Consider the following 13270-nt stretch of genomic DNA (forward strand, 5'->3'; position numbering starts at 1 on the left):
GGGTCTGGTCCCCCACCTTCATACTGCAGCCATCTCCCCCTGGTACCCCAGTACAGAAACATTAACTCATGCTCTGGAATGCAGTATCATCCAAAGACATCGTACATCTTCTAGAGGCCCATCCTCAGTAGAACACCCACAGATGAGCGTTCTAACTACCCCTTATTCTGTTGCATAAAACAGCCATTTGATGCAATAACGGCCGTATCACATAATCTTGTTATTTCTACCATAACTGTGAAATGTGACTCATTTCAGGAAACTAAGCATATGTCGCAAGTCACGACTTCACAGGAGGCATTTGAATGTTTTATTTTTATCAAAATGCATTTCTTTTGGCAGAAATGTCTTCTGGAACATTTGAACTTTCATGTGCCTTAATTACAAAGTTGTATGTCATCTGTAAATACGAATAAAGTTGTTAAATTACGAGCCTAGTTGGTTTAGCCACAGAAAAAGACAGGGACCTTCCCGCTAGCCATGATTGGCGGAGATAATGAATGGGCTGGACATGCTGAGAGATGAGTTTCGGATTGGTCTACCGTGTAGCATCTTCTGTCTATAAAATGAGCTGCTCGTTATGTGTAATCCTTTCTACTGCAGTTTTTATTTCTGAAATATATAACATTAGCCATGGAAAACTGCAAATGTGCGCTCAATAACATTGCTGCCCTGAATTTATCAGGCGCTATCGACAAAGGTCAGTGGGGAAAAGTTGGACTACTTTCAGGAGGATGATTCTTATGGCATTGCACACGGTCAGTGTGAACCAGAGTGACTTGACACAATGAGCCAAGCAAGCTGTATAAACAAAACAAAGGACACAGGACCTCTTATTTAATAAAAGTGGTTGCAGTCTGTCGTGAAGTGTTCATCCATGTATACGGGTAAGAGTCTAGCTACAGTTTCAGATATTATACGTTTCTAATTTTGTCAAAGTTGTTTTCATTCCAAGTTAAAGCTCACTAGCTAGCTAGGTAACGTTAGGTGGTGGGCTATCTAGCTAACATTATGTGTATCTGTGTAGTAATATTATCTCAGAAAGCCATTTACATTACTACTTATAGCCTAATGTTAGCCAATGAACCAGCTAACATTTAACCTATTAGCTAGCTATAACAATCGGTTTGTATTGCTAGTACTCTATGGGTTGGGTTTATAGTTCATTGTTTAGCTAGCTACATGTCTAAACAAAAGACTCCACTTCGCCAGATGATTGCATGACCCATCAAGTTATCCAGGTGTGTCTGACAGTGATTACGGCCATCTATTGTATAATAATGCTAAAATATTTGTATCTGGAATTTGTCTTTCAGTAGAGCACATCTGACTCTCCTCCACCAGTCATACAAGGAGAATGGTCTAATGCCTCCCATCAAAAAAAGAGCTTACACTTGAAACATGAAGACTTGCAGCAAGTTGTAAACTTCAACAACTACGCAAAGGATAATGCAATAGTATTACCAGGGCGCCACCCAGGCTTTGGTGGAAAGCTGCTGCCATCTCGTGACAAAAGCAGTGGTGTGACGTCTCTACAAGGAATCAAATCAAATCAAATCAAATTTTATTTGTCACATACACATGGTTAGCAGATGTTAATGCGAGTGTAGCGAAATGCTTGTGCTTCTAGTTCCGACAATGCAGTAATAACGAACAAGTAATCTAACTAACAATTCCAAAAAAACTACTGTCTTATACACAGTGTAAGGGGATAAGGAATATGTACATAAGGATATATGAATGAGTGATGGTACAAAGCAGCATAGGCAAGATACAGTAGATGATATCGAGTACAGTATAACATATGAGATGAGTATGTAAACAAAGTGGCATAGTTAAAGTGGCTAGTGATACATGTATTACATAAGGATGCAGTCGATGATATAGAGTACAGTGTATACATATGCATATGAGATGAATAATGTAGGGTAAGTAACATTATATAAGGTAGCATTGCTTAAAGTGGCTAGTGATATATTTACATAATTTCCCATCAATTCCCATTATTAAAGTGGCTAGAGTTGAGTCAGTGTCATTGACAGTGTGTTGGCAGCAGCCACTCAATGTTAGTGGTGGCTGTTTAACAGTCTGATGGCCTTGAGATAGAAGCTGTTTTTCAGTCTCTCGGTCCCAGCTTTGATGCACCTGTACTGACCTCGCCTTCTGGATGACAGCGGGGTGAACAGGCAGTGGCTCGGGTGGTTGATGTCCTTGATGATCTTTATGGCCTTCCTGTAGCATCGGGTGGTGTAGGTGTCCTGGAGGGCAGGTAGTTTGCCCCCGGTGATGCGTTGTGCAGACCTCACTACCCTCTGGATAGCCTTACGGTTGAGGGCGGTGCAGTTGCCATACCAGGCGGTGATACACCCCGCCAGGATGCTCTCGATTGTGCATCTGTAGAAGTTTGTGAGTGCTTTTGGTGACAAGCCGAATTTCTTCAGCCTCCTGAGGTTGAAGAGGCGCTGCTGTGCCTTCTTCACGATGCTGTCTGTGTGAGTGGACCAATTCAGTTTGTCTGTGATGTGTATGCCAAGGAACTTAAAACTTGCTACCCTCTCCACTACTGTTCCATCGATGTGGATAGGGGGGTGTTCCCTCTGCTGTTTCCTGAAGTCCACAATCATCTCCTTAGTTTTGTTGACGTTGAGTGTGAGGTTATTTTCCTGACACCACACTCCGAGGGCCCTCACCTCCTCCCTGTAGGCCGTCTCGTCGTTGTTGGTAATCAAGCCTACCACTGTTGTGTCGTCCGCAAACTTGATGATTGAGTTGGAGGCGTGCGTGGCCACGCAGTCGTGGGTAAACAGGGAGTACAGGAGAGGGCTCAGAACGCACCCTTGTGGGGCCCCAGTGTTGAGGATCAGAGGGGTGGAGATGTTGTTGCCTACCCTCACCACCTGGGGGCGGCCCGTCAGGAAGTCCAGTACCCAGTTGCACAGGGCGGGGTCGAGACCCAGGGTCTCGAGCTTGATGACGAGCTTGGAGGGTACTATGGTGTTGAATGCCGAGCTGTAGTCGATGAACAGCATTCTCACATAGGTATTCCTCTTGTCCAGATGGGTTAGGGCAGTGTGCAGTGTGGTTGAGATTGCATCGTCTGTGGACCTATTTGGGCGGTAAGCAAATTGGAGTGGGTCTAGGGTGTCAGGTAGGGTGGAGGTGATATGGTCCTTGACTAGTCTCTCAAAGCACTTCATGATGACGGATGTGAGTGCTACGGGGCGGTAGTCGTTTAGCTCAGTTACCTTAGCTTTCTTGGGAACAGGAACAATGGTGGCCCTCTTGAAGCATGTGGGAACAGCAGACTGGTATAGGGATTGATTGAATATGTCCGTAAACACACCGGCCAGCTGGTCTGCGCATGCTCTGAGGGCGCGGCTGGGGATGCCGTCTGGGCCTGCAGCCTTGCGAGGGTTAACACGTTTAAATGTCTTACTCACCTCGGCTGCAGTGAAGGAGAGACCGCATGTTTTCGTTGCAGGCCGTGTCAGTGGCACAGTATTGTCCTCAAAGCGGGCAAAAAAGTTATTTAGTCTGCCTGGGAGCAAGACATCCTGGTCCGTGACTGGGCTGGATTTCTTCCTGTAGTCCGTGATTGACTGTAGACCCTGCCACATGCCTCTTGTGTCTGAGCCGTTGAATTGAGATTCTACTTTGTCTCTGTACTGGCGCTTAGCTTGTTTGATAGCCTTGCGGAGGGAATAGCTGCACTGTTTGTATTCGGTCATGTTACCAGACACCTTGCCCTGATTAAAAGCAGTGGTTCGCGCTTTCAGTTTCACACGAATGCTGCCATCAATCCACGGTTTCTGGTTAGGGAATGTTTTAATCGTTGCTATGGGAACGACATCTTCAACGCACGTTCTAATGAACTCGCACACCGAATCAGCGTATTCGTCAATGTTGTTATCTGACGCAATACGAAACATCTCCCAGTCCACGTGATGGAAGCAGTCTTGGAGTGTGGAGTCAGCTTGGTCGGACCAGCGTTGGACAGACCTCAGCGTGGGAGCCTCTTTAGTTTCTGTCTGTAGGCAGGGATCAACAAAATGGAGTCGTGGTCAGCTTTTCCGAAAGGGGGGCGGGGCAGGGCCTTATAGGCGTTGCGGAAGTTAGAGTAACAATGATCCAAGGTCTTTCCACCCCTGGTTGTGCAATCGATATGCTGATAAAATTTAGGGAGTCTTGTTTTCAGATTAGCCTTGTTAAAATCCCCAGCTACAATGAATGCAGCCTCCGGATAAATTGTTTCCAGTTTGCAGAGAGTTAAATAAAGTTCGTTCAGAGCCATCGATGTGTCTGCTTGGGGGGGGATATATACGGCTGTGATTATAATCGAAGAGAATTCTCTTGGCAGATAATGCGGTCTACATTTGATTGTGAGGAATTCTAAATCAGGTGAACAGAAGGATTTGAGTTCCTGTATGTTTCTTTCATCACACCATGTCACGTTGGCCATAAGGCATACGCCCCCACCCCTCTTCTTACCAGAAAGATGTTTGTTTCAGTCGGCGCGATGCGTGGAGAAACCCGTTGGCTGCACCACTTCGGATAGCGTCTCTCCGGTGAGCCACGTTTCCGTGAAGCAAAGAACATTACAGTCTCTGATGTCCCTCTGGAATGCTACCCTTGCTCGGATTTCATCAACCTTGTTGTCAAGAGACTGGACATTGGCAAGAAGAATGCTAGGGAGTGGTGCACGGTGTGCCCGTCTCCGGAGTCTGACCAGAAGACCGCCTCGTTTCCCTCTCTTTCGAAGTCGTTTTTTTGGGTCGCTGCATAGGATCCGCTCCGTTGTACTGTTTGTAAGGCAGAACACAGGATCCGCGTCGCGAAAAACATATTCTTGGTCGTACTGATGGTGAGTTGATGCTGATCTTATATTCAGTAGTTCTTCACGACTGTATGTAATGAAACCTAAGATGACCTGGGGTACTAATGTAAGAAATAACACGTAAAAAAACAAAAAACTGCATAGTTTCCTAGGAACGCGAAGCGAGGCGGCCATCTCTGTCGGCGCCGGAAGTCATCACTTGGTATGTAAACACTTGGTATGTAAAAGCATTAACAACACATTTGATTCTTTAATTTACCACCAACATGATTGGATTGATCTCACATTATTTGTGTATTTTCCAGAGGTACGCATACTCGGGCTGTCTTCCTTCAGGAATCTGTGGCGAAAATTGCTGCTCCACATCTCAAGCACTAATCCCAGGACAGGGATTGTGAAGGGCAGCACTGTGACAGGGGTCAACATCCCACAGCTGGTTGGACTGGAGGATGGTACGGTGCTGGTGGAAAGCTACGGCTGGTAACAACAGCTGACTCTGCACTTCAGGCCGCTGCCACAGATCAAGCAGTACCAGCACTCCAGGGGAATATCATTTTCATTGCATTGTATGAGGTAATTCTTGTTATCTAAACTTGAACTGATGTTATGCAAGGTTGTAATGTCTTCTCAATTTGTTTAGTTATTTCCTGTTTTCCAGCTTTGATGCTCTGGTGCCTGGTGTTGTCGCCAAGGAGCTTTCAGACTCAGTCGAGACCAGTCATCAACACTATTTGCAGTGCCTCTATTCACATAACTCTCTCCTAACACACACGCCATACGTTACTCCAACAATTTATTTTGTTATCCTGCTGCTCAGCCACTTTACCCTTGATTGTATGCACATAACTACCTCGTCTATTACCAGTATCACTGATATCGTTATTGATATTGTTCTTGTACATACTGTATATTATTTTATTCTTTCTCTACAGGCATTGACACGTGTTATGTTTTTAATTTATATTGGCACTATCTAATTTTGATATTGCTAATATGCAAGTAACCATTTCGCTGCACCGTTTACACCTTCAGTCGAGACCTATCCACTTTGCAAGATCTGGCTCTGGGTTATAGAATTTCTTTCACATGACCCATGAATTTAGACAAGTGTGTCTGGGTAAGCGTCATCTAATATTTATAAAATATTTTTATCTGGACACTTTCTGTTTACCTGGAATTTGTACTTATTGTGGGCTACTGCTTTTACCACTTTTAGTCTTAAGCTTTACTACCTTTACTACCTCACATGTGAATCCTTAAAGAGATGGGTGGGGCTGGTTTAAGAGGGTGTGAACAATGCTGAATGGGTGTAGACAAAGAGCTCTCCAGTAGGTGTACCAAAACATTCAACAGCCATTTTCTCAAAAGTGGGGTTACAAGTTGATCAACTTTCAAAGCAGAATTACTTTCCCATTGTTCCTCAAATTCAATGTATGATATACCATTTTGTAGCTCTGTGTCTCTGCTTTTATCCAATATTAAAAAAACAAATTTTGCTACATAAGACCGAATCAAGGCGGTCGGTCACAAATGTGACAAATAATTGAAGTTTTTATTTAAAAAAAAACTGTACAACTGATACATTTGAGACATAAATAATATGAGATCTGGATTCTGGTCAAACAGTGTACTATATTTGGAATAGGGTGCCATTTGGGAGGATCCCTAACTTCTAACCAAACATGAGGCTAGATTTATGATGTGTTGAATTTATATGTTAAATATACAGTATATGAATATTCCCTTCCAGCTAAACAATGTGTATATAGTGTTTTGCTACAAAACCAATTGTAATGCACATCTAAAAGCTATGAATAAAAAAACTGGGGACACCCACTGGGCACAAATGTCAATTCAACGTCTATTCCACGTGGAAACAACATTGATTCAACCAGTGTGTGCCCAGTGGGTAGTAATATTTTACACACACATAAAGGTACCTATAAACATACACTTCTGATTGGTGGATATAGCGTTTTTCTTCATTTTCTTTTTCTTCAAAGACCATATCTCCTCATAGGTAGTATAACACCCACAATTGGTTAACAGGTTAAGACTTTGGTTCTCTGTGATATGACACCAGAGTTTCACCATGCCACTTTCATTTCATCAAAGCATTGTCTTCACGCTGATGCTCACCGAGGGTGGGAGGACATCTTTTGATAGCATAAGTCACGATGAGAAGTGCTGCAAACTGAGCATGGCATCGCTCTAAGTGGGTTAGAATTAGCATGATTTCCTTAGTTTCCCAGCCAAGCATGTTATTCTGCCAGGGATAACACGTGGATGTCAAAGAATATGCAGCTGACAATTCATTTTTTTAAGGTGTCTTTAGATTGACATTTGGATGAGGTTTTCATGCAAAACATGCATGCTATGAAATATGGTAACCAGACCATTTTCTGTGACCCTTAATTTCAGTTGACGTGTGATTGAAACTGACTGTGTGGGGATGAAAGCAAATACACACAATTCAGCCTACACAGAACCCCCCCCCCCCCCCTCCCACACACACACACACGATAGTCCTAACCAACATACAGTATATATCGCCAAGACAACATGTATTGCACAGTGAATACACCCACACACCAATACTGCCAATTCGCACCATTGAATTTGGCATGGGCTACCGTCCACCAGTTGACGGCAATTATTTTTCAAGTCAAGCTGCGTAGCGTGTATATTGCCTAAGATATGTGAAAGCTTGGAGACCACATACAGTGGGTAGAACAAGTATTTGATACACTGCCGATTTTGCAGGTTTTCCTACTTACAAAGCATGTAGAGGTCTGTAATTTTTATCATACGTACACATCAACTGTGAGAGACGGAATCTAAAACAAAAATCCAGAAAATCACATTGTATAATTTTTAAATAATTCATTTGCATTTTATTGCATGACATAAGTATTTGATCACCTACCAACCAGTAAGAATTCCGGCTCTCACAGACCTGTTAGTTTTTCTTTAAGAAGCCCTCCTGTTCTCCACTCATTACCTGTATTAACTGCACCTGTTTGAACTCGTTACCTGTATAAAAGACACCTGTCCACACACTCAATCAAACAGACTCCAACCTCTCCACAATGGCCAAGACCAGAGAGCTGTGTAAGGACATCAGGGTAAAATTGTAGACCTGCACAAGGCTGGGATGGGCTACAGGACAATAGGCAAGCAGCTTGGTGAGAAGGCAACAACTGTTGGCGCAATTATTAGAAAATGGAAGAAGTTCAAGATGATGGTCAATCACCCTCGGTCTGGGGCTCCATGCAAGATATCACCTCGTGGGGCATCAATGATCATGAGGAAGGTGAGGGATCAGCCCAGAACTACACGGCAGGACCTGGTCAATGACCTGAAGAGAGCTGGGACCACAGTCTCAAAGAAAACCATTAGAAACACACTACGCAGTCATGGATTAAAATCCTGCAGCGCACGCAAGGTCCCCCTGCTCTAGCCAGCGCATGTCCAGGCCCGTCTGAAGTTTGCCAATGACCATCTGGATGATCCAGAGGAGGAATGGGAGAAGGTCATGTGGTCTGATGAGACATAAATAGAGCTTTTTGGTCTAAACTCCACTCGCTGTGTTTGGAGGAAGAAGGATGAGTACAACCCCGAGTACAACCCCAAGAACACCATCCCAACTGTGAAGCATGGAGGTGGAAACATCATTATTTGGGGATGCTTTTCTGCAAAGGGGACAGGACGACTGCACTGTATTGAGGGGAGGCTGGATGGGGCCATGTATCGCGAGATCTTGGCCAACAACTTCCTTCCCTCAGTAAGAGCATTGAAGATGGGTCGTGGCTGGGTCTTCCAGCATGACAACGACCCGAAACACACAGCCAGGGCAACTAAGAAGTGGCTCCGTAAGAAGCATCTCAAGGTCCTGGAGTGGCCTAGCCAGTCTCCAGACCTGAACCCAATAGAAAATCTTTGGAGGGAGCTGAAAGTCCGTATTGCCCAGCGACAGCCCCAAACCTGAAGGATCTGGAAAAGGTCTGTATGGAGGAGTGGGCCAAAATCCCTGCTGCAGTGTGTGCAAACCTGGTCAAGAACTACAGGAAACGTATAATCTCTGTAATTGCAAACAAAGTACCAAATACCAAATATTAAGTTCTGCTTTTCTGATGTATCAAATACTTATGTCATGCAATAAAATGCAAATTAATTACTTAAAAATCATACAATGTGATTTTCTGGATTTTTTGGGGGATTCCGTCTCTCACAGTTGAAGTAAACCTATGATAAAAATTACAGACCTCTACATGCTTTGTAAGTAGGCAAACCTGCTAAATCGGCAGTGTATCAAATACTTGTTCTCCCCACTGTATATGCTAAGAATCAACTGTTGCTTTATCTGGAAAAAAAATACATACATTTAAGGCTGTGTGTGTGTGTGTTTGTGCACATGTGGACCTGTGTACTGTGACTGTAATGGTGTTTGGCAGAGAACAGAATAAACCCATCTGAAAGAACAAATTGGATGCATTATGTATGGTCTAAATACCTCGCCCCCACCATTTCGGGTTGTTCCCCATAGCGTTTGAACATCGGGTCCTGGTACTGCAGAACAGGGAATCAGTACATTCGAGCCCTCAGGGCAACCAGCCCAGCCTCCATCCACAACCCTGTGCTAAGACCTGGATTCAACCTGTAACAGTAATTCATCCATAATGCGGTATCAATCTTATAGCCGATCGTTGGAGTGGTTACTTTGCCTGTACAGTTTCCAGTGGGAAGCTCTTAACTTGCCATAGTTCTGCTTCTCCAATCTCCAGTGCACCACCAGTACAGTACATGCTGTTCCTCCCTAATTGCTGTCAAGCACATCTACTGGTGTCTCTTGACTGCTTTATGGTTGGAGATCCAAGTCCACTGGATGTGAATCTCATATTCATGAGCCAACATACTGTATATAAAAATAGCTTTGGAACGGTTGCCTAGAAACTTGCTGATATGAAAATCCAAGCCCTCCTGGGGACAGCTTGTACAGTGTACAATCTTTCATCCTCTAGGTCAAATTACATGTACATATGGCAGTGTTAAATGTTCAGCTCTCTGCCATAACTGTGATGCCTTGATTTATCAGATGGACCAGATTTATCTGGAAAGATATAGCAAGAGGGATGGGTGTTGAAAAGTAGCGTAGCCTAAACTATACACACACCATCAATAAATGTACATTTTACTGAATAGCCGTTAATAATTGTGAATGTTGTACAGTATGGTCGAAAAAAAAAGGAATGAGGAGGAAATCATGGTTCTTTTGGTGTTTTGCAGTCGGTCAAATTACAACAGGCCTAGGGCCGGCAAACCATTTCACCTTCACCGTCATGTATCTTTGTGTGTCCATGTCATGTGTACTGTTATATCATGACCACAAGGCCCATGGAATGAACCTGTAGGCTACACATCACAACTGATAGGAAAATGGAGTCTTCTCTCTGCACAGCCTTTGATTATCTGCAGACACAACAAAGATGACATCAACAGGTTACAGCAAAATGACCTACCCGTTATCCTGTTATGTTGTTAAGAATAAGGAGACCCCCCCCCCCCAACCCCCAACATCCTCTCCCTTAAGCCATATTTTCCTAGGATACCCAACCAACGGGAAAAAGAACCATAATTTGCAGTGATAGGATGTGAAAGAAAATATCTTTATCAGAATGAATGCTTTTCTGATAATAAATGTGTAAAATATCTAAATGTAAAGTTACTATTTTCTTCTTCATAAAGGCAAACCACCTGTTATATGGCTGAGTACCAATAATAGTTAGGATGTCAGCTCCAAAAGTTACACTGCGCAAATTACAGACGTTTCAACCATTCTGCAACGGGAATGTAGATAGATAGTAAATGCAGGCAAATGCCCAGAATCGTGACAGATAATCTCACGTAGCATACCCTAGCCGAGCAAAATCCATGCGGTTGATGTACTCATCCAGCCCTTGCGCATGCTGCCAATAAAAAAATCTGTCCATGGCGAAAATATGCAGCATATGGATATATTAGAATTCTGGTACCTACCAGCAGTCTCCAACAGAGCAACCAAAAGGATATCATCTCCAATTTACCCAGGCGCCTACATATTATTTGAACTACACTGACAAGTGGAGAACTCAACCATGCGGCCACCCGTCGCGAGTAATTCAGGTTTGATTTGGAGAGTGAACATATTTGCGTTTCTGTGGGTGTGTGTGGTGGGTCTCGGTTGGATTCATCGATCTGCATGGCAAACTTGTCTGAAGTTAACTAGAGCAGACGCGATAAGTATTGGCATAAACGCCACTGAAATGCATTGAATCACACGCGACCCCGGCTCTTCTCTCATAGCATCCTCCCTAGTCCCCAATCACATAGATACGTTGGGTGCGCATGCATCGACTTCTGCAGCGTCTAGCTATCGCCCCCAGGCTCCATCTCTTTCAGGGACCAGCTATTGAGCGTTTGATTTTGCCCACGCACTTTTTGAAACACTAGTCGATGTTCATGACCAAGGTCACTGTTGCTCTCCGAATCATTACTTAACTGATTGATTATTTATTGTGGTCCTTCGTCTTCTACCTTTAGCTGACAACATGTTATACATTATATGCACTCTTTCTCTGACATGTGAGTGAACCATCTCTGTCTGGTTTTGTCCATACACTTCGTTCCTATGAACATGTCTCGGGCTGTCAGGGGTTGTGGTGTTAATATGATGTAGCTACAGGTGGAGAATTAGAACATCTGTAAACCTTTCCAGGAGAAATCCTGGTTTCAAAGATAAACCAGAGCTGAGGGGCACCAGTGAAGCCTTGGGTAAGACACAGTTGACTCACTGACATTCAAAAGCCATTCAAATCTGGATAAATTATGGATTTTTAAGCAAGATGGATTCTCTTCTGTGCCCAATATTTGGGATCAATTGTTCACTTTGGACACTTTGTCATAAACGAGGCATTAAAGGTGTTAGTTAATTAAAATCAGAAGATAACCCCCAGAACCACCATATCTACATACATACAGAAGAGAACCCCCCCAAAACCACCGTATCTATCACATACATACAAATACAGAAAACCTATACAACACACAGTTAGTTCTATTTGCCCAAATTGGTTAAAATTATATACCTCTTATATATCCCTATCTTTTGTAATGTGAGTGCCCGTAAACTGGAACCTTTTGGGTTCCAGGTGACATTCCATCTGTGCAAAATACCTGAAACTGTATGTCAGAGTAGCTTTCAAAAGCTCGTCCTCGACTCACAACAACTTGGCACAGCCCTCCACCCAGAAATAAAAAACCTATAAAGCGAATAAATAATCATTCAAAAATAAACTCCTCTCAGTCTTAAACCAGTGGTACACTTGGCATCCTCTCCAGTGTGTGCAGGAAAGTGCAGTGCTGCTGTGAGTGTTTCTACAGTTGAATCCACCCTCTTGTGTTTTCTCCTAAACTCAGCTGGCTCACTGGAGCAGAGATTTGTTTCTATCCACTTCACCCACACACTGAAGCAACAACAAGATCAGAATCGACCAAATATCAATAACACAAGTTATTTATGTTTAAGCATAGCTCTCTCCCTCTCTACCATTTTGTATCTTTCATTTTTTTCTCTCTCTTTCCCTGTTTTTCTTTGTCTCTATCAATCTGTATCACTCTTTTTGTATTTACTCAATACTCTGAACGGTTAATAATTTCTACAAAACTGTGAAGTAATTTAATGAACTTCCTACTTTGGTCACTGTCTCTAAAGTGCCTGTAATGATTCTCAGCCTGATGCTGAAAAACTAGGTCATGACCAAACGTCATAGATACAAAGTGAGTGTTGTGTTGCTGCTCTCTTACCTCTCAGGGAGTTTCCAAGGTGATCCAGGTTTGGGCTGGTCCAGTGGTGGAGTGATGAAGTGGAGTGTGCTTGTCTGTATATGTCTGACACACAAACACACACACACACAACACAATACGCCACAGCGGCAGGCAGCGACACAAATCGGGTACGTGGGAATCAACCAATCACAAAACAGCAGTTTTGGTGACAGTTGTTACACACACATACTATTTGATGTGGTGTTACAGGCATGTCACCAACAGCTGGGATAAATACAAAAACTTCCCCACACAGCCTCCTACACAGCTAGTTGTTAGCTACTCCTCCACACAGCCTCCTACACAGCTAGCTGAGCTACTCCTGTCAAGGATTTTGAATGGTAGAATTGTCACAAAATTTAATGAATATGGATTTTCTCTAGTGTCACATTTGATCTTTCCTATAAAAGGTCAGTGAAGAGAAATCTATTTCTCAGTAAGAGACAGTGGGGTACTAAAAGTAATTATAGATTTCTGCACAGTATTTTAAAATGGATATCGACATATACCTAGTAGCATCATCCCTTATGCTTAAAGTTACTGTCACATAATCACATCTTATTTAAATCAAAG

The 13270-nt window shown here is 43.2% G+C and overlaps 1 protein-coding gene across 4 annotated transcripts in view; it reads right to left on the reverse strand.

Moving 5' to 3' along the window:
• The window catches only part of LOC109874587 (uncharacterized), an 18966-nt gene extending 6031 nt beyond the window's left edge, over positions 1-12935 (reverse strand). For 2 of the 4 annotated variants that reach the window (XM_031810598.1, XM_031810599.1), the window contains exon 1: positions 10871-11224. In XM_031810598.1, coding sequence (XP_031666458.1) covers positions 10871-11074 — 204 coding nt within the window. In that variant the 5' untranslated portion in view covers positions 11075-11224. Of the gene's footprint in view, positions 1-10870; positions 11225-12676 lie in introns of those variants that run through there. The other 2 variants (XM_031810601.1, XM_031810602.1) reach the window with 2 other exon arrangements.
• Positions 12936-13270: the final 335 nt, after the last annotated feature.

Source organism: Oncorhynchus kisutch, linkage group LG30 (genome assembly GCF_002021735.2).
Source record: "Oncorhynchus kisutch isolate 150728-3 linkage group LG30, Okis_V2, whole genome shotgun sequence".
NCBI lineage: Eukaryota > Metazoa > Chordata > Actinopteri > Salmoniformes > Salmonidae > Oncorhynchus > Oncorhynchus kisutch.